This window comes from Myiozetetes cayanensis, unplaced genomic scaffold, assembly GCF_022539395.1.
Source record: "Myiozetetes cayanensis isolate MyiCay16 unplaced genomic scaffold, myiCay2020 scf1, whole genome shotgun sequence".
In the NCBI taxonomy this organism is placed as follows: Eukaryota; Metazoa; Chordata; class Aves; order Passeriformes; family Tyrannidae; genus Myiozetetes; species Myiozetetes cayanensis.
Window position 1 is genome coordinate 134826702 of NW_026086604.1, and position 21317 is coordinate 134848018.

The 21317-nt window shown below is 40.4% G+C and overlaps 1 protein-coding gene across 8 annotated transcripts in view; it reads right to left on the reverse strand.

Annotated features, from left to right (window-relative positions):
- ABI1 (abl interactor 1) overlaps window positions 1–21317 on the reverse strand; it is a 77217-nt gene that overhangs the window by 894 nt on the left and 55006 nt on the right. Inside the window, exons 4-11 of one of the 8 annotated variants that reach the window (XM_050331232.1) lie at window positions 17716–17730; window positions 16888–16988; window positions 13350–13490; window positions 11519–11619; window positions 10475–10549; window positions 8677–8853; window positions 5751–5837; window positions 1394–1579 (exon numbers count right to left, since the gene is read on the reverse strand). In XM_050331232.1, coding sequence (XP_050187189.1) covers window positions 1394–1579; window positions 5751–5837; window positions 8677–8853; window positions 10475–10549; window positions 11519–11619; window positions 13350–13490; window positions 16888–16988; window positions 17716–17730 — 883 coding nt within the window. The remainder of the gene's footprint in view (window positions 1–1393; window positions 1580–5750; window positions 5838–8676; window positions 8854–10474; window positions 10550–11518; window positions 11620–13349; window positions 13491–16887; window positions 16989–17715; window positions 17731–21317) is intronic. The other 7 variants (XM_050331198.1, XM_050331188.1, XM_050331181.1 and 4 more) reach the window with 7 other exon arrangements.

The window sequence follows — 21317 nt, forward strand, 5'->3', positions numbered from 1 at the left end:
TGGAAAGGGACACGTTTAGCATTTTATTAATAGCACCACTATTAAAAAACAATTGTACTTCAAAATATATTAAAAGACCAGTTTGCTATACTGGGATTCTCCATAGTGAATTCACACGCCTTCCCTGTTGAACATTAAGTCCAGAAAATAAAATTTCACTTTGCTTGCAACATTAGCTACCAATAAGAAGTGGGTGGTGACTACCCTGAACGCTCAGTTAAGTTGCTGACAGAGAGGTACATCTGACTGTGACACAGTAAAGCAGTGCTTATGGACACCTAAAAGCTCAGCTATTAAATAACTGACTCCATAAGTGTGGCAGCCATTTCTGGTCAAATTACCTCAAAATATTTTTTTTTAATTATTTTAAATTATTTCACTAGGGTCCCTGCAGCTATATATATATATATATACACACACACACTGTTCAGTGTGTGATCTTCGACACATTGCTGTGTAAAGCTGCTCCAACAAATGGATGGTCTTTCCTACAGAGCTTCTGTGTGATAGGAAGTTCTGGCATCAATTTTCAAGAAGATGCAGTGAGTGCAAGTAGAAATGTTACTGTAGGAGAAAGCAGAAGTGAATTTACAGCAACAGCTGCTATTTTTCAGTACGTGCTTGGTGAATACTTTACTCTTACCAACCTCCAACTCACTGTGTGCCACTAACGAAGCAGAAATCTCCCTAAGGAAAGTAAATGTTGCCACCAACAATACTGGAGTTAAAAACTACCACTATGAATATACAGAGTTCAGACATCACAGCCTTACCATTCAAAACAGTGAACACAGATTTATGCAATTGATCAGCTTTATGAATTCCAAGACTCTACTACTTTACATCTATATACATTCTCATAAATCTAATGTCTTAGGCAGGAAATCAGCATCTCTATTATTCATGGGAAGAGACATTTACTGTGTTAGTAGTTTGCTGATGGGGGAGTCACTGAAATTTCCTCAACACATTTTATAGTTGAAAGTTTAATGATCCACTCTAGCTATCTAGTTCAATGTGATAAATACAGGCTCAATTTCTGGCCTTTTTGCAACAGTTTCTAGATGATTGCCTAGCAATCCTGAGCTGGCTAAAGCCACAGTCCAGCTCAGAAAAGATGAAAGCCATACAATTTACATCTGCTTCTCATAAAGAAGCTTTTTGGTTTTCATCTGTTCTAGAATGCTCGACAGTATTTTATAATTTGTCCAAAAAAGGATTGTACCTTATAACATTAGGTGTAGCCACAAAAAAGCTAAGGAAAGCATGGGTCAAGTTCTGACTTAGGAGGGACAATGATTGTTCTCATCAGATCCACATTAAGTCCTTCATTCCCTTCAGATACCATTAATCCTCTGATATTGCACTAATGCAGCTGCAACATCTCTCTTACCTTTCTCTATATAGTTTTTAGGTGCCCAAGCAGGATCTCCATCTGCATAGGGATCGCTGTACTGCACAACAGCAGCCTCCTCATCCTCATAATCCACAGGAGGTGGGGGTGGAGGAGGAGGAGAGTCATCAAACATCGGCATCTCGTCGGGGGGCGGAGGTGGGGGAGGAGTCGGGCTATCAGCAACTAGAAACGTTTGGAGATTATTTTTTTTTTTTCTTAAATCAAAAACAGTGTGGAGGTGCAAACAAACCTGAGGCTGTACACTGTAAATAAAAGGGGTGGGGGACAACAACACATAGCATGCACTATGATTCCATGCACTGATTAGAAACAAGAGGCTTTGTATTAAACAGCTACAACACACAACTATATTTGTTATTAGTGGTCAAATCTACGTATAAACGCTACTAAAGCACATGCTGCGGGGCATAAGCTGAACATCAGCAGAGAGGAAAGCTTCCTGCTCCGACGTCCATGCGCTGCAGCGTTAGCTATGGGAGGACTCCGAGTGGCACCCTCTGAGCCAGGCAGCAACAGGCCTCTGGACTGGGCCAGCAGCTTCATCTTTTTTTAACAAATCCTTTGTCTGTAACCATCACTTTATTTCTGAACACTGCTTCCTTGGATTCCTTCTCTCTCAGAGCTAGCATTAAGGGGGCAAAAAGATCTGTTGTGGGTCATAAAAAAGGGAAGAGACTAGTATTTAAGATTTAAACAGGTAAGAGAAAGCCAAGTAATCTTCTGCAGAAGAAAAGCTTTGTACAGATCCTTATCTTGCAGACTAGCTTGTGTGTGTGCGCACACATTCAGGATTTAATTAATAAATGGAAAACTACAACAGGCAGCTGCTCCTCTTAGGGAAAAAGTGCTCAAGGAATTAAGTGTATAATCCAAAATGTGTAATTCCTGCCCTGAGATTCTCCAATCAGCACAGTTACAAATTGCTTTGGGAAAAGGAAAAATAGAAAGGCATTATGGTACAATCACTTTTAAAATCAGTTCATCGAATTAGATTCCAGTAATGTTCACAGCAGCTGGCAGCAAAGGAGAGAGATGGCATGCTCAGATGCAAGACACCAAGTCACTTATCCTATTCCTTGGGAGCTGTGGTCCACTACACACAGACCTACATGTAAGCACTAAGAAGCCAGAAGTCACTGAAAGGAAGCTACTATCACTAAAATCAACTTCATTACATAGCAATACAGCTTCATTTTCAAGTAATTTGGGATTCTGCACGTTGAAAACAGGCTGAAAACCACTGTTCTAGGCAAGGTTTGACAGAATGAGCTATCAGGCTCCAGGATGTGCAGGTCCAGCACAAAAATTTCGAGAAAAAAGCCAAGCTACAGAGTAAGGGAAGAACAGTATTGCATTTAGTGAAGCTTTAGCTACTGCTAGTTAAAATGGCACAGGAGATTAGAAATAGGATTTCTGTTTGCTTGAACACCCTTTACTTTCACCTGGTTGCTACTCCAGTGGTGACAAACCTTTCCTCTTCATCCCCATGGCTCCTGACATGGGGCTTGAGCACAGCTGGGTCATACTGGCTGTGCTGGTGCAGGGGAAGCCAGATCTCCTGCTGCAGAAGCCAGCAGGAGCTGCTGGGGCAGAGGCTGCCTCAGACCTGGCATCCAGCCTGCTCCCTGCACTTGGGTCAATTCTCTTCTCCACCTGCAAGCCCAGCTCCTCTTCAACTCGATCAGCTGAGCTGCACACCCCACAGCTCTCTCCATCAGTAAGACTGGCTGCCACTGTATTAGGGATTCCTCTCCCATACAGAAGCCCATTTATATCACTTGGACACAGACTAACAAAGTCTTTGGTGGAGTGAGCACTATGTCTTGCCCCTGTTACTGGATAGCACTCACAGGCAGGATTCATTAATCCACCATTAAGGCACATGACAACACCGTTTATGAATGGATTGATTTTGTGCAGTAGTTTCAGCACATCTTTCACAAAATGTATTTCTCCCCTTAATTTCTGTCTGCAGCCAGGAAAAAAAAGTAATGAAACAACAATCCTTTGTGATCTTGAGAAATCCTTACCTTAAGAAATGCAATTTTTTCTTTTAAAATGCAAAGAAAGGTTATAGTTATTGAACAGTGAAATTGCATATTTGAAAATAAGAAAAGAGGGCAGGAAATGCAAGTGTAAAAGCACCAACACATACTCTAACTGAGATGCAGTGCAGAAACTGCAAGCTTTATGGGAAACATTTAAAACAATTCAACTTCACATTGAAACGAGGGTAGAGAATGGAACAGAAAATTAGACAAGTGCCACCCCATCGAAGTATCCCCTCGCCTCTTGGACTTTAACCTAGACTTTTCCTCATTCTAAACTTAAGCATATTCTAGGGTAGCATCACTTCTCCTAGGGGAGGGGGAAAAAAGCATACAAAAAGCCAGGCTAAATGAAAAAGGGTATAAGGATAAGTATTTATACAGCTCCAAGTTGAGATATCTTTTCTTGTATATATTCCCATCCCTGTTCTTTAAATGGGGACCAGCATACTCCTTTTGAAAGGACTGGGTGTGTCAGTACAGCAATTTACATCCAGTCAGTTGTCCCCGGGCACCAGACACACTGGAAAACCTCTCTGAGGAAATACCCATAGTTTGGGCACAGGGCGCAGGAAAAAAAGAGAAGGTGTTGCATCATTTCTAAGCCCTCTATCCTTGTGCTCGGAAAGAAGCCCCACAGAGCAGAGGATGTTGCTTTCACCCACAGATCTCTGTGATAAGGAAAAGACAAGTCCACCCACGTCTCCCTAACGCCACTCCCCCAGAGACTTCTTGCAGAGAACAAGGCAGATGAAAGTCTAGCACACAATGCCAAAACTCGACAATAGCCTCTACAGCCAGTTTTGCTGAGCGTATGCGCAGACCGCCACACGCACCCCTGCCTCCAAAACGAGGCAGCAGCAGCTCAAAGCCATACTTGTTATATAACTTTCAAACCCGAGGGACTATTAGGAGGAAGAAAATAAAAAGAACAATTCTTAAAACCATATTTCAAGCTTCAGCTGTTTTGCTGCAATCTCATTCACAAGTCAGCTTGCATTTTGCTGTTGCACACACAAATAAGTCTGTCCCTTTCACCTCTGCTCTCCCAAGGGCTGTGTTATCTCCAGGAGGACAATACTTGGAACAATTCAGAAGCAGGTGTCAATTTTCTCAAGTTTATCTGCAAGTGAAGACATTCTGTAACCTTCATTTTCAGCAGTTTTCTCTCTACACTTTGAATTTTGGAAAGGTTTGTCAACACAATTCCGTGGCATAATATTCTACATCAACATGATTCTTACTATATACCAAGCACAACACCAAAGTACCTTCATTTTGAATGAGAACCAGGGAGATGTCTCCTAGGTGCCTCTCTAGGGGAATGCTCAGAACATGACCACTTAAATGCTCTAACAGGAGCTCAGACCTAGAGGCCCCTAAATGGATGCTGGAGCTATATAGCTAACTGTGTAGCAGGAGCCCCTGAGATCCTAGCAAACCTTGTAATGGTTTCCAAACACTTTAAAAACATTTTTTATTTATTTCGTGCCCTATCTACATTGCTTTCAGTCTGCTGTTAAAAGAACTGCAAGGTATTCCTACAGAAAAGATATCCCCAGATCAAGAAAACGACTTTACATCTGCACTAGCACAGTGACACTCACCTGAAAGGAATCAGGCAGTAATGGTAAAAGCAGAGTTACCAGTATAGAACACCTTGCAGCACAGGTCATAGCTAGGGAGCATCTCCCTCACAAACCTCACAAGTAGAGCTATGCTGCAAGAAGCTCAGCAGGGAAATCGGACTAGAGAACACAAAGAAATGGAGAATGAAAGGCTGCTGAGAGGAGAGATGCCTTACAAGCTCCTTTGTAATGGCATTAGATCTTAAGACTGCACATTTTCAATTGACTGTACAGCTTCCTGAGAAGTACTACAGTATTGGAATCAATGGTTACACAGTATGTATTCTGACATTCTACATAAGCCTTTCTAATTAAAACTAATCAATTATCCCTAGTGGAAAAGGCAGGGTGATTCAACATGAAATTAATATTTTCAATTAAGATACATTTTAATATTCACACCAAACATATGCCACATTTCACACTGTATTTCTATAATAAATTTGCAGTTCATAACTTAAATGGGTCAGTAATAATCATGCATATGTTATAAAATATTGAAGAGTGTGCCCTTCAGCTCCAATAGCATATTGACACTAGAATGCAAGATGGTATTAGCTTCTGGAAAAGGAAACAAAATAGAGTCTGACTTGCCAGCCATGCATGCTAGAAGAGAGTAGGCTCTACCCTTTAACAGCTCAGCTTGTCCAAACTTACTGTTTTCCTGCACCCTGGCCACGAAGCCTGTGAGAGGTATCTGTGGAGTCAACTGAGGCATAGGGGGAGGGGGTGGAGCAATAGAAACTGGTAGCAACACACACACACACACCATATCGGGGAAAGTCAAACGGACAAAGGAAAAAAAAAAAAGAAACAAACAAAAGCAGCCGTCAGTAACCAGGACCACAAAACAAAGTATGTAAAGAACAACAAGAACACACACACAAGAACCTTCTTCAAGCTTGTGTTTCCAACAAGGCTGAATTCGTGGTTAGCCAATCAAGGATCAAAAAGAACAGCGTGCCCGTGTTTAGCCAGATAACAGCCGAGTGTAGGCTGCGTGTCTGGAAGCTCACAGGGTGTGAAGGTTCTTGCTCTTTCACACGTTTTGTGTGCTTCACCTGGGGAGCACATAAAACTGAGCTGTTGTCTTGCTGCTAAATACGGATTACTCAAATTTAGTAGTTATCTTTTCAAAGGGCACTACTAGAAGTAGAGGTGGTATTTCGCATGATTCTGGACTCCTTCTCTAAAATGAAAGGAGAGCTCTGCATCAAGTGCAGGAAAGCAGCACTGACACAGAGCAAAGACACGACTTTGCAAGGAGAACAGCGTTCCAAAATCAATACCTCACATTTCACACAGAGAGCACCTCCCATCGTTTTGTTCTGGTGGGATGGGAGCAATGGGATAGCGTACTGTGCCTTTGGCTTTCATAGAAAAGGGATCTTATTACTTGCTGATAGAAAAAATAGGTGGGTTTAGAGCGGAACGGAGCTTTACTAAGTCTTCTGCGGTTAGAGGGCACTCGGCAACCTAAAGCACTGGCAAAAGCTTTGACAGCTGCAAGTGGCTACTCTAGTGCACAGAGCTCCCCAGGAAGCACTTGCAAGCACATCTTTAAATATGCATCTATCTGGTGAGCAGTGAGAGTTGTGACACACAGCACCAGTGCTCAGAGATGCTGTGCTGACAGCCCAGATGCTCAACTCTTCCCTGCACAGATAGCAAAGAGGAATGGGAACAGTGGGGCAGGCCACTCGTCCTCGGGCAGGATGCCTCCCTGTGAAGCGCAGGGAATGAAAAACACAAAACAAAACCCCACCCAGAAACCTACAAAACTTCAACTCATTTGTTTATACTGTGTCCCTTCTCAGTGGAATTTCTCTTGCACTGAAGCAAAGAAATTCCTGTGAAGATGGGAATTCAGCAGGGTAATCTAGTTGGAACCAAATTTGAAAGAGGTTCTGTACTTCCAAGTAAGCAACAGTTTTAAATAAAGCCATAACTAAGATTAATGTTTGATGAATTAAAATGAAGCATTTAGTTCATTACAAAACCAATAATCAAATAAACTGTATGTGATAAATGATCAATAAAAGAGAGAGAACAAACAGGTGTCTCACAAAATTGAAGTAAACATCTAAGAAAAAACAGAGTATTTGTTAGCATGAAAAGTAAAACCTTAAGGAAACATGGGACCTGGATTTAATGTCAAGACAGTAGCATTAAAAAAAATAATCACCAGTTACAGAAACAGAGGAAAGCAGTTTCACGTAGAAAAACACACCCGTCAAAATACTATTTTAAAAAGTTAACAATCAGTATTTTGAAAACACCAGAGAGGCTAGATTAAGAAACTGCACCTGCATTTGAGCAAAAAATTGCTTTGGACAAATGTAAACATTCAGAAACAGTGGTGTGCACAGCATTCAAGACTACTGAACTATTCCCAGAAGTAAAATCCTGTTTATTCAATAGAACACAACTGTCCAAGCAGGAGGGAGTTTCTGTTGTTATGGTGAATTAATTTGGAGGAACAAGAGTGTGGAGGAAAAGAAGAGCTAATATGGGTGAGAGCAAGCAGGAGGAAAATCAGGACTGGAAAAAAAAAGATAGGTGCTGTGTCTACATACGAAAATACTTTCTGATAAATGTAATACTTCTAAACCACTCAGAAAACTCTTCAACTCAGCATCTCAAATATTTTATATGCATTCTTTCCTTAAGAGTAACTACACAACAGCAAACAGTGGTCCAAAGAGATCTTCAATCCAAACATCAACATTTCTTTTTAAAAGAAATATCCCTCTGCAGTTTACAGAGTTGGCATGCTGAACACTACCAGGGGAAACCACTGTATTACTATCTGTCCTCTATGTATATTTAGTCAAAATTTATGGAAACAGCAAGGAAGCTTTTTGATAGAGCTTTCTACCGACAGTCAAGTGGATCCTTATTTTGCACACCTTTCTGCAGCAAACCTTGTTTGCCCTGTTGGGTAGGGTAGGCAGGAGGCTGCTGACTAAAATCGGCTCATTTGCCCATGGCATCCATCCCTTCCCTCATTCATTTCCTCCTATACTCCTCTTAGTGTGAAAGCACAGAGGAGTCATCAAGTAAAAGAGAGAAAGACTGAGTTCTTTAAGTCAAGCTTAAAACTAAGAACAAAGGAGAAACTTGGAATCACGAAAGGATTTAGGAAAGAGACAGAGACAGGGAGGAACTGTGTAACGGGAACATGAGCACTGTGCTCTGACAGTACTCTTGCCCCTAGCCCAGTAGTGGGGGAACTGTACTACTACAGCCATATTAGATCTCCTGCAAAAAACACTGGTTTTAGTTTGTGTTCTCCAAGCACACCTGAAATGCCAAGTATAATGTGCCTATAATTAGACAGGCGATCATAATAATTTCTTGTCATGAGTAACAGCAAACAAGTCAGAAGGGAAAACAGTATAATTGCATATACTGCAATTACTGTACAACTTCAATATGGTTTTTCTTGTTTGTTTTTCCTTCTATTTTGGGAAAGAAAGCAGTAATCTTATTGATGCTTTTCATACATTAATTAAAATGCCATGCATGCTTTTACAATAATTTTGCTCAAAACAGTTTGTGATTTCAGAGCTCAGCAGCTTACTTGAATTTTGAGAATAAAGAGGCCCGCCATTAACATGAGGTTGAGCAGAAAATGGGGCAGTCACAGAAGGATTCCGTCTGTATCCACCAGAAGATGCTGAAGAAGTGGTAGAGTTGTGTCGCGAGATTTGCCTGGTCATTGTGCCATACTGGGAACCAGGAGCTGAACCAGGAGCAGCTGAAAAGCATTAGCCAGAGGAACCAAGGAAAAGACTTAAGCAGAACATTTCTTGTGATAGAATGCAGAAAATAGAAAAAGTCCAGAACATGGGAAATATTTGATTACAGTTCTCCAATAATTTAAGGTCAGTAACAGGAGATTAACAGAAAAACAAACATTCCTGTTACAATCAATAATAAGAAAAACCACACAGGACATAAACCAACACTCACATAAAGGGCATTGAGAAATGCTGAGAACTACTTTGAGAGACTGGATTGAACTGGAAAATTGAATCAGCTTCCAACTCTTCAGTGTATCTCAATTACACCATACCCTTTATTAAAATGCACAAAGAAAAAACCTCCACATTCTGCTCAAAACAAACGTTTTTCATCGTGAACCTGACTTTGTCTTCAATCTAATATACGACACTTTAACAAAACAGTAAAATAAAGGTCATGAGTTTCAGACACTTGGCACATTTATCAATCATATTTGCTAGTTGTGCTTTTATACTGATGGAATTTGCACTAACAAATCAGAATCACCAATGCCAGCTGACAGAAAGGTATGTCACTCATTCTTCAGGATAAACACCCATATTTACCTTCCACATGCTTGCTGCACAAACTTCAAGGTTAACAAAATAAAAGTTCTCTTTTGGATTAACCTCTGACTGATAGAAGAATCGCACCTTGCAAACTAATTTCTCTCACACATTTGTGGTCATGTGAGTCAATGCAATTCCTAAATGCAAAAACTGTTTTGCAATAAAATGTTCTGTGCTTTTATGTACAGGTACGATATAAATATATTAAAAAATGCACACACACACACACAAACTGCAAGTGATCAGAAGTTTGCAGTCCTGTGATGCTATCCAAAGTCACTTTCACTTAAGATTTCAGTACGGGAAAGTGCAAAAGGTTATGTGGGTCAAGGCCTCCAAAGCTAATTTCATAACTCAATCAATTTTGTCATCAGCCTGTGACAGGAAAGGGTGGGGTATTTTTTCCTGTCTGTTTTGAAAAGTACTACTTTTAGATCCCACCCTAACTGCTATATGTAATGTTTGAAGCAATTTTTCAAGAACTGTGAGTTTATATCCTCAAGTCTTCCAGTTTGACACCTGCCTGCAGCATTACAGAATTGAACCCAAGCCACTGGCAGACACTTGTGCTTTCCAGTCCCCTTACGCCCACAGAGAAGGATTCACACAACGCCCTACACAAAAGTTACCATTTTTAAGCCAGAGTGCAACTGTTGTGGCTTAGTTCCAGCTAAGTGCTGGGGTGAACCAGCAGCAGCAGGGACACAGCCGAATACCAGCTGATTCTGTGATCTTATAGATCACATTAACTGGATCTTAGCTTTATTGGGACACAAATTTCAAGCAACCAGCAGCCTTTCCCCCAAACCTTGTGCATTTAGCTTTAGAGGCTTTAACCACAGGAAATTAGTGGAGATTAGATTTGTTTAAAAACAAACAAACAAAAAAATCCCAGAGCTGATTTTTATATTAAAATCATGTAGGTCCCACCACAGAAGAAAAATCACCCTCACTAAGTCCATTAGGAAAAATTGATTATTGATTATGCAGCATGACTGCAATCACTTCAGCACTGACAAGTCTCACCTATCAGACTGCCCATCGGGAGAGGTGGTGGCAGTGGTGGTGCTGGCGGGGCTCCAGGAGGAACAGAAATGTGTGCTAGTAAAATAGTTTATATTCCCAATTAGGCCATATTATTAAAAAAAGAAAAAAAGAGAAAGCAAGCAGTGGTACTTCATAGGCTTCCCAAACAAATAGGAAAATTCAACTTCAGTTAACTGATACAAACTCAGGCCCTGATCATACCCTGGGTTCTGTACCTGCCAATCTTTATTCCCATTGATTTTTACGGGATGCCTGACAATAGTAAGATTTCACACCTATTTGTACCACTGCAGGATCAGAAACACCTGGGAAAGGAAAGCCTCCATGTGTATAAGGAGCTGAAGACTTGTCCTCTGAGCAACAGAGAAATCTCTGCAATAACAAAACTGGATTACACCAAAACTCCACTATTTTCTTGTGCAAATTAGCATCTGGACTTGCAACATACACAGTAAACAAGTGACTGAGTTGGTTTATTACCAAGATAATAATTCCTGCCATCTTATAATAAAGAAGCATCCTATCCATTCTCACCATTCATCATTCTTAAAGACAAGGAAGTATGCTTTCAATGCTGAGAGATCCTGCACAGTTCTCTTTCACTGCAGATAGCAAAGTCAGAAGGATGTTTCAGAAGACAACATTTCCCATTAAATATGTACATAGCTGCTGCTGCTTATCAGGGCATCCAGAAATGCCAAATTGTAGACAGGCATTTAAAAATACACATAAGTTTTAAAAGGATACACTTTGTCTTCCACTCCCCCTGCACCCCTCGATTGTCTTGTAAAAACATGGGCCAACAAAGGTGTTTTAGCCACACGCTATTCTGTAAGTGATTATCCTGCAAGCACTTTCGGTAAAGAACTAAAATTTTAGATGTCCCTCAGCACTCATAAGAGATTTCCTGAGCAGACTATACTTCAGGACAGATTCCACCACATTGCATTCAGTCAAAATCCTTCTGCAAACACAAGCAAGTAATAAGCAGCCTTAAGTTATCATGGGAAGAGTCCCACATACCTGGCCCAATGGTTGGCGGGGAAGGGGTAGGCACGGCAATGGGAATGCCAATACTGCTGCTTCCACTGTTCTCTCGACTGCCGCTTCCCCCACTACTACCGCTGCAAAAGAAAGGCACAAGCATCAGCACAGCACCTCCTACCAAAGCTTATCAACAGTCACACTTTTTGTGTGAGCTCTGCTAGCTTAACTCAATTACAGAGTTTGAAAAATCCCCTATAAAATGCCTCTGTCTTTACCTACCATTGCATGCAGCTGATCAAGTCTGGATACATTACACTACTAATAAATAGAATTAGCTAAGCTGATAAACATCACTATGAATAAAATATGTAATTAAATGCTTCAAAAAACAAAAAGGTAATCAACCATACAAGTTCTAGGCAATGGAGTAACAACTGCAGGAGTAGTTCAGGGGCCCCGTAATAACTGAAAGTAGTATGCTGGGGCTGAAAAAGTTCATGCCTAAAGTCAAAATAATTATTTAAGATTATTTATGCTGTCAGCTGAAGGAACATTTCCTCTACTCAGAACAGAAGTCTAGATTGGTAAGGTTTTAACCTAGAACCGATGGGATAAACCATTTGGGATGGGGTGTGGGGTATGGTGTGCATCATTTTCAGTATATTTAACCCTCTCCCCTACCCATGCACATACTTTTTGTGTATGAGAAGTTTGTTTCTAAGACAGTCTGAACATAACAGTACAGCCAGCTCACATTTTGTCTAACTAATATTATAAGATATATCAGCCAGAGGCCAGCAATGTAGAACATACTTATGGTGAACTACTGGACAACATTTCTACACATGCCTTTGGAGGTCATAAAAGGTCTCCTTGAGGGAGCTGAAAAAGAATCAAAATTCAGACAGAATCTATCCTTATTCTTATCTAAGAGCACTCCCTAGTTCAAGTCTTGAATTTACATAGATTAAATTGATAATGTAAAGGAAACCAAGGAGACAAGATGTTTTGAAGCCAAAACATCACTTTCACTCATCCATGTTAATTAAAGAGTACTCTGTGATATTATAGTTTATTTACCATTCCTGGAGAGTTACAAATCAGACAACAGTCAAGTGCAAGTCATTCAAATATATCTTAAGAAAATAACACTGTTAAAAAAAGAAAATCAGTAATCTGAAATGTAAGGCAAGATAATTCCTTCAAAATTAGTGTTCCGTCTACTGAAGACCTTGATCTTGTAACCATGGTTGCAGCTGAATTTCTAACTGCAGTCTACATAAGACAAGATCTTGTGAGGCAAGAGTAAGAAGCATTCACAGTAGCCAGCTAACAAGACCTTCGATGCAGCGACATTTAGAATTTATTTAATTCTGACAGTATTTAATCATCAACTGTGTCCAAAATATTCTCCAGTCCCTGTTAGTGACCTACCATGTTTAACTGCCTGCTGGAAGTTTAAAAGAAAAAAAAAAATATTAAGAAAGAAGCTCTCTAAAAAGTAAGCTAACCTTTTACTTCTAACTAAATTCAATCCTTCTGTCTCTTTTCCCCCTGCAGTTTGAGGTCTACAATAAAAATCAAATTGAAAAAAACTGAACTCAGTCAAGAGGCTGATGTAGCCTTGCAATTCAAGAAAAAAATTACATTTTAAAAAAGGTACATTCAGGACATGTCATATGAAGACACCTCTTTGTATAATGGAAGTCAACAGTGCAGAGAAGTTCTGTTGATGCAGTGATGGTATAACTCACCTTTTTGCCTTTCAACAAAAAGTCAACAGGCACAGAGCTTCAAAGCTTTTCCGTGATTTTACTAAGCATCAGCTTGCCAGGCAAGAAAGAGTTACTGTGAGAAAACCCTCTACCTGTGTGTTCGTGGTCTCTGGTTCAAGGAAGCCGTTCTTCCTGGACTGTGCTGACTGCCCAGCCTGGCAGGACTGGTCATGTAATCATTGGGGACTGTTGGCGGTTTGACTGGCTCCAGGGTTTTGTAAGGAGTATTTCGTCTGGTAAAGGAAAAAAAGATTTGAAGACAGAAAGATAAAGGATCAGAAGATCAAGAGGATAAATAAAGGAAGTAGTAAAGCCACTTGTTTTCTTAAGTTTTCATGAGAGATCACTGCACAGTGACCCACATTACAGTACATTAAAGAAATTCCACTGGGCCAGGTAGACAGGTCACAGCCAGCTGTCTAAAGTAGTCTTACATAGACAGATGCATGCAAGTTGGCCTATAGCACATAAACTGGTCAAAAAAGCCTAAACTAAATATACCACCCAAAATACATTCCTTGAACTACATAACATACAATAGCTACATCCACATAACGTTCTGGGGTTACCTGTCAGTACACTGCACACAATAAATGAAAGTTTAACAATTTCCTCTCCCTTTCCTTCCAAATGCTTTCCAGAGGTATTCTTGGCTAAAAGTATTCATCTCATTACAACAGGAGTAAGGCTGAATCAAGATTCACAGAACAAGTGACGTTTGCAATCACCAGTGCTTTTCCTAGGAGCACTGTTTCACACAGTAATCAAGCAATCTCATCTCACATTAGCAGATCTGAAAGTGCCTCACAGCTGAGCTTCATCGCCTTCATTTTGCAGCCCAGGAAAGCAAAGCCCAGAGACTTGCAAAGTCACCTACCAGACTGCACTGAATCAGAAATATAACACAGATCTTTCAAGATCTATTTTCCAGACCCCTTACTGCCTTAAGAACAGTGTGTTGATTGTACTGAATAGCAGAACTCTTTGGTTCTCACCAGTAACTAAGAGATCCCCTGCAAAACACGGAATTTGGCAATGCATCAGCGAAGCAAAACCAAAAACACTTAACTACTGGCATTTAATCATTTGTTCGATTACTGGTTATAACTGAGTTGGTAAGTTATACAGCTTCCTGGTGTTTCAAGAAACTCATTGACTTCCTTTTCACAATATGAAATGCAACACTACTAAACTTAAGATGTAACAATTTATTATTAAAACCTCTCAAAGAAAAAAGCGGAAATATTGTAATTGTTTCATGTACTGTGGTGTTCGTAAATTAGTTTGCCTATATAAAGAACTCTAGATGATTTTAATATGCAAGCTGCCACCACCTATAGATCCGCCAAAAGAGGTCAGTTGCGGAAAAAGTAAAGAAATTTTGTATTCCAGTTGTAAGAGAGATCTAAAGACTATCAAATAAAATTATAAGCAAGGAAGACAATGTGCTTCCAACAGAAATAACCTTTGAAAGTATTGTTTTAAAGTACTCTACCCTGGAATGCGCTAGCAATAGCAACTACTGTTCAGCTCTGCATTACTAACTATTTTGCCTATACAACATACTGTCAAAAGCAAAACCCCACTGCATCCTCAGGTTCAGCAATGCCTCACCTTCTCCTTTGTCCTTCTCAGCTTCATTGAAGAACTCAAACTCCTAAGCGCCAAAGCCACCAGTTTGTTTCCATCACTCAAATCCAATCCTTTCCTTTGTTTTTCTGCTAGCCTTACAGGGGATGAAAGCACTCTTTCCTGACACTCCTCAGAGCTCCCCACCTCACTGTCCCCTATGTTTCAGTGTGACCTGATAATCCTTGCCAAGAGGGAGAGCTACAGGGAGTCCAAGGCCTTGCTCTGCTCCAGGACCCTCAAGGAACAACTTCAACTACTTCCACCATCCAGCTCCACCAATTCTCTTATTCCTACATGGTACTTAAAACCTGAGCATCCAAGGTTTTCCCCAGCCTCTCCCTTCAAGAGACCCTCTGCTTGCTTCAGTCCTTTCCCTTTTCACTCCATGCAATTTGTGTGCAGGACTCCCTCCCCACCATATTCCTTTGGATAGTCCTGCCTTGGAGGGACGAGCTGCACAACAGGCAGCACGTACTTAAAGGCCCGTGTTACACACTACGCTCATTCCGATTTACACGCTTATCTCTGCCTTCTGGATCAAAGGGAGAAGAGTAGTATCCCTGCGGTTTCTAGCGATTTTTTCTGCATAAATTAGGGTAAGTCACGCCTATGATATTTCATGCTTTGGCAGAACACGGCTGCTCAAGACAAGAACTGCACTTCCTGAACAAGAAGGGCAGATAGAAATCTCTCTTACAAGCCCACATAATTCCTCCCCCTCAGCCAACTGCTGCCTCTTGTCAAGCTCATCTGGAAATGACATTCAGCTGATTAATCCTTATCAGGCATCAGCTAAGGCAACCAAAAAGCTCTGGTTTGTTCAGGGGAAGCATTAGAGAGACAGCTCACCAGTACATCAATGCTGCTGTTTCACTAGCAAGCATCCAAGAGGACATGAAAGAGCTACCCAGGTTCCCAGGGCTGATAAACAACTCCTTCTCAGCTGGGATAAGAGACACAATTGGAATACTGATTTCATGCCCTTGAGCAATGGGAATTTTCACAAAACATGCTGAGGAAACCTCTAGAGTAATTTCTCAGTGGAATACGCAACAAACAGTACCATCAAAGTATCGAATCGGGATTAAAAAAATCACTAAGTCCTCAACAAAAGCAGTTGCTGCTTCTAATTTTCCTTGATCATTGCTCCTGATCCCCATTCTGTTCTGTCTCATTATTCTTCATTTTTCCAGCTTCCTGCCCCTCCCAGACAACATACCTGGAGCTAACACAACCACGCCAGCCAGCCAGCTTTACAATGCCTCAGTCCCCTATAGCATAAAGGAAAGGCTGGGTGTGACAAATAGGTAGAAGGTTGTTTAGGATGCCTTTTGGAAGCTGTTACACAGTTGGACAGACAAAACCATATGGCACGTGCACTGAGCTTCTTAAGTATTAATGCTTTGGTCTCTAGCAACAACTACTTGCTGGCACACCGAGATAAGCAGATTTCACTCCCCGCAGGTCCACAGCAGCAAAATAGATGCAGGGAACTCTGCTCACAGTGGGACTTGGGAATAGCAAAATCCTTCCTCATTTAAGCATAAAACTAAAAATGCACAAGCCTGCAAGAATCAATGTTGCCACTGTAATCACAATGCCACAAGTTGTGCTTAGAAAATGCAACAAATACAGCACTGACATCCATTTCATGGTTCATCTAATATTGAGAAATGAGTAGATAAAAACTTTACCAGTGAGGTCTTTCCCCCACTGAAGTTAAAACCTAAGAGATTGTTTTGTGTCACTAAAGATTTCTCCCCAAAACAAGAGACTCCTCATTTACCCATATCTATAATAAATCTTTCAAATCCTTCGAAAGGTCATCAGGAAAGTAAGAGTCGATACAGCTGAAAGAGTTTATACAGGAAAGGTAATTGTGCCTTTTTTTGCTAAAGGCAATCAGAATTGTCATCTACCCATGAATTTAAGAAGCACCAACACTGGCACAATTAAGAGTTTCTGTTACACAGTCAGGACCAAGCAGTCCATTCTTACCCCAGAGTTCCCCGGCCTGACATGGGAGGACTCGGTGGTTTTTGTGTAGGCGGATTTGTTCTTGACAAGGTGCCAGTTCTTGCAGGCTGGTTATTTCCATGCTGAAATAAGGGAAAACATGATTTTATTTTTGTAACAGAGCAGCTCTATTACTGACAGCTTTTTTTTTTCTTTTTTAAGTGTAAGAATATGAAGTGAGAATTCCCAGACAGCTGTCAAACAGCAAGTTTTCAGCTACACACAAGACAGACACCAGTAAATACAAAGAGTCTAAATACAAGCTTAATATTATTTTTGCTATCAATTTCCAACAGACATCAGAAAGATAGGCAATTGACAGGTTCATGCACAAATCTCTTGAATAAATTTTTTTCTTTAAAGGGAAGCCACATTTGTATTCATAGCCATTCAGGTGTTAATAATTTAAATCAGACTTTAACACTGACAGTACAATACAGCCAGCACGGCCCAGAATTTCTCAATTTGCCCTGCTATTTGACTAGCAGAGTCATTCAGGTTGTCTGGGAAGTCTCCTGCAAAAAATGTAAGTGAAGGGATCAAGGCATCTACTGAATTCAGAGCAAAGCACTATACGTGTTAGAGAAATTAATGTATCTATGTATAAATGCAGATGTCAATGTATCACAGATATATTGACACACGCTAAATGCTGTCAATAAAAAAAAGTATAGCATATTTAATCTAAATATCCTATGGAAAGCAGAGGAGAGTGTAAGAGAGCGCTAGTTTTCAGTTTTAATGGCTCTGCAGCCTCTACTATCAGTCACATGAGGCACTGTGGGTCAAAGGAGAAATAACACTTCTTACCTTGGCTTTTAGCCACTTAACGTTGGCAAGAAAAGGGGGGGAAAAAGGTAGAAATTAATGGCAGATCCATCACAACTGATAGGACAGCTTACACTACAGATAATCACATTTTTAAAAAACCATTTGTGTCTACTGATAATTAGCTAGCTCATCCCAGTACACTAATAGATTTTACTGTCTCAGTCATTGAAAGTTCTCTGCCCGACAAAGTGACCAGAGGAGAACCACTTGTGTCAAAATTAAATTTAGCTAAACTTTGCCAGATATGTCTGCCAGGCTCCTCATGGGCAGTAAAGGGTGGAAATCCCTTTTCTGACCATTCAAGTCCAAATCCAAATGAATGCTATTTCAATAGCAACATGCACTTAAGGATCCATTCACGGAACCACAGTTTCAGCTATATGTGCAGAAGAGATGTGCCTGTTGTTTTGACACTTAACCTTCCTGTGTTTTGAAGAAATCCTAGCTGCTGCATTGAATGGTAAATAAAGAAAAGGGAATTTTCAAATAGGATGAGCAGCAGCACCTTTCACCTCTGGTTTATTGATTGAAATCTCATTCAAGCAAGCACAACACTGGCTGCTGAAAATTGTGTTGGCATGGCTCTAATGGTTGTTATTCTGAAATTTTAGCTCTTAGATTCAAGTAATCCTGTGACTCCACTGTATCATTTTAACAGCCTTTGTGATTGCAGAGGAAAAAAATATAAAAACGTTGCCTTATGATGAAAGCATGTAAAAATTTAAATAAATTCAAGTCAAGTTCTCTGATTTTTTTTTTGGTAGAGGGACCTGGGATGGTAGGGAAATGGGACACAGGGATAGACACTCATGTTTTTGAATCAAAAAAAAGATTGGTTTCATCAATTTGGGAAAAAACAAAAACAAACAAACAAAACCCCAAAAAAAGCAAACACAAACACCCAAAACATAAAATAATCCTTTTATTATAAGCATTATATATATATTATATATATATATATAAACGTTATAAAATAATACGCTTTTCTTTGAGATTGTTTGGAAATAAACTGTTACTTCCAGAAGAAGCCTCCTAAGGCATAGCATTTCAAACCTTCTCTTCCTTCTCCAAGAAACACAGATCAGTTTAAAGGCATCCATGAACTCAGTAAAAAAAGTAATTAAAACATGCTATACAGCAACGTGCATTTGAGATTACTAATGGGGTCTGCAAAACCACTGAAAAACAGCTGGGGTTTACAAATGAAACGAGGTTGAAAGCCACTGCCCTAAAGTTATTGATATTACAGAACAGAAACACAAAACCTCTTCCAAAATTCAAATGAAAAGGTTTAGCTCTGGTAAGTAAATTTTAAGGTCAACTCTTTTACTCCCAGTTGGGGCAGAGGTTCATCACCAGAGTGGCAGGCACTTAAACCACTTCTGTCCCCACATACTTATTTCATGGATAAACACAAAGGCTCAGTTTCCAAGATGCCAGAGTAGTCTCCAAGGAATTATATTTTTAAAACAGGCCTTTAGCAATGAAGTTTGCTTTCTCCTCTCACAGGAATATCTGACTCTTTCCCTTACTTTCACCAGTTGCCAAGGGCAATAGCCTAACACAAGGAATTTGTTAAAGGAGACCAAAAAGTGAAAAACTCTTGGTCTTGTCTCTCCCCAGCAGCCATAGCTAAAAACTTTTTAAAGGCCCAGCAGGAAGGGTGGCATGGTTTCTTATCCAGTCTCTACTAGTAAATTTGCCTGCCTCAAAGATATAAACCCAAAATGCTTCCTTTCTCTCCTTCCCTTATGCAGTGTCATTCAGCATTTACGGTATTTCCACCCCCTTCTTAATCCCTGTTACATTCTGCCTCCCCTGCAGTGACAATATGATTATCAACATCTAGCAATGATTCAGTTATCTTCATCTTATTTCAAGCCTTTCTACTGCTAAGTACTGTTTAACACACTAAACATTTATCTCAAGTCCAACAGCTCTTGACCTTTATTCCTACCTCTAGCACTAGTGAGCGTCATCTCTTTTCCTACCAGTTAACCAATATACAGACATACACACGCTTGACTGTGCAGAAGAAACTGTTGTCATACTGTTTTCTATAAGTAAGAAGATCCTCTCTGTTGCTGTCAATATAAACAAGAGTCATACAAGCAGGAAAACAAAAGGCCAGAACACAAAAAGAACTGGGATTTGCATGGGTGAGGAACTCCTGATCCAAAAGACCTAAGTAAGGGAGGAAAGCAAATGAATCTAAGCAAGATGAAGCATATGGCTATTTAATCATGGTTAACAAGCTAATTAATTAGGAGGACACTTTTTTTAAATTTATTGGCTGAGCTTATGAGGTTAACATTGCTGCATTTCATGGTCTGAAAACAAAATGTAATGCTTTCTAAGTAACTAAAGAAAACTGCTTGGAATTGGGAATAGTTTATGCAGCAGAGTCTAGACTCAGCATGATTTTAAGAAAAAGGTAAAAAAAAAAGCAGAAAACCAAAAGGAGAAACAGGCAACATGTTTAATGTACATTCAGGCATCTCTCTACAAATGCCTCTAGGCCAACCAGCCAGTTGGCAGAACATGACCATCACCAACTTGCCTGATTAGTACTGAGAAGGTCAGAGCCTGGAAGGAAGGAAATGCAGGGCATGAAGAGAAACAGCAGCATGCATAAGGTTCACAGCTTGAAGAGGGAAGAGACTGTTCTGAGAGGGTATAAAATAAGAGATGGGAGATGCAAAAGGAAAAAGGCTTAGTCAAATAAAGAGCATCACTGAGAACTCCTGCAGAAGCCATGACTTGCATGACTCGCTTCTCCTGCTACTTATAGTACTGTACACACAGGAGACAGTTGCCAGCCAGATATCAGCATCCTGGATGCCACACAGAGTAGAACAAAAACACAGTGTGTAGGCTTGCTGGGAATGCTTGTGATGCTGAGGCAGAGAACTAGACAGACCAGGATGTTCCCAGAAAGAAGACAGCAGGGTAAGCAGCAGTACTGGTTGGGCTTTCTTGCAAACATCGTTAACAGAGAGATGTTTTAAAAGAAGCAAGCAGAACAATTTTGCCTTTTCGTGGAAAACCCAACAAGCATGTGGCAGTTCTGGATAAAGCTTTAAGGGTTGTCACAAAACTAAGAAAGAAACCAGTCTCAGGTTCAAGAAATAGGAGTCAACCTTGTTGCATTTCCAAAATATCACAACTAGGGCAGTGACACATCTGCAGGGTTTCAACAGCATGGGAGAGCAGGTTGACCAAGGACTGAGCCATTAGTGGACTGGAAAGGAGTAATGCAATTAAGGCAATGGGCAAAACAGGTGTTTGCAACAGCCATGCAAGGCATTTATCAAAGCCAAAAGGGAGGCTGCTCCCGTAACTGATGCCAGGAATTTAGAACACCTGGACTGAAGAATTTTAGCTGTGGGTTTGGAGGACAAACAATGATTGCTCATATCAGGAGGCTTACTTGATTAAGGCAACTATTTTGGCAATTCCAGTATACTCAGTTCTGGTAGTCTAAACAGTACAAAACACCTGCAGATAAGAATTGCATGAATGGGTGGGGTGTGAGGCAATCAGAAGTACTTGATGGTAGCCAAATGATGTTGAGACATTGA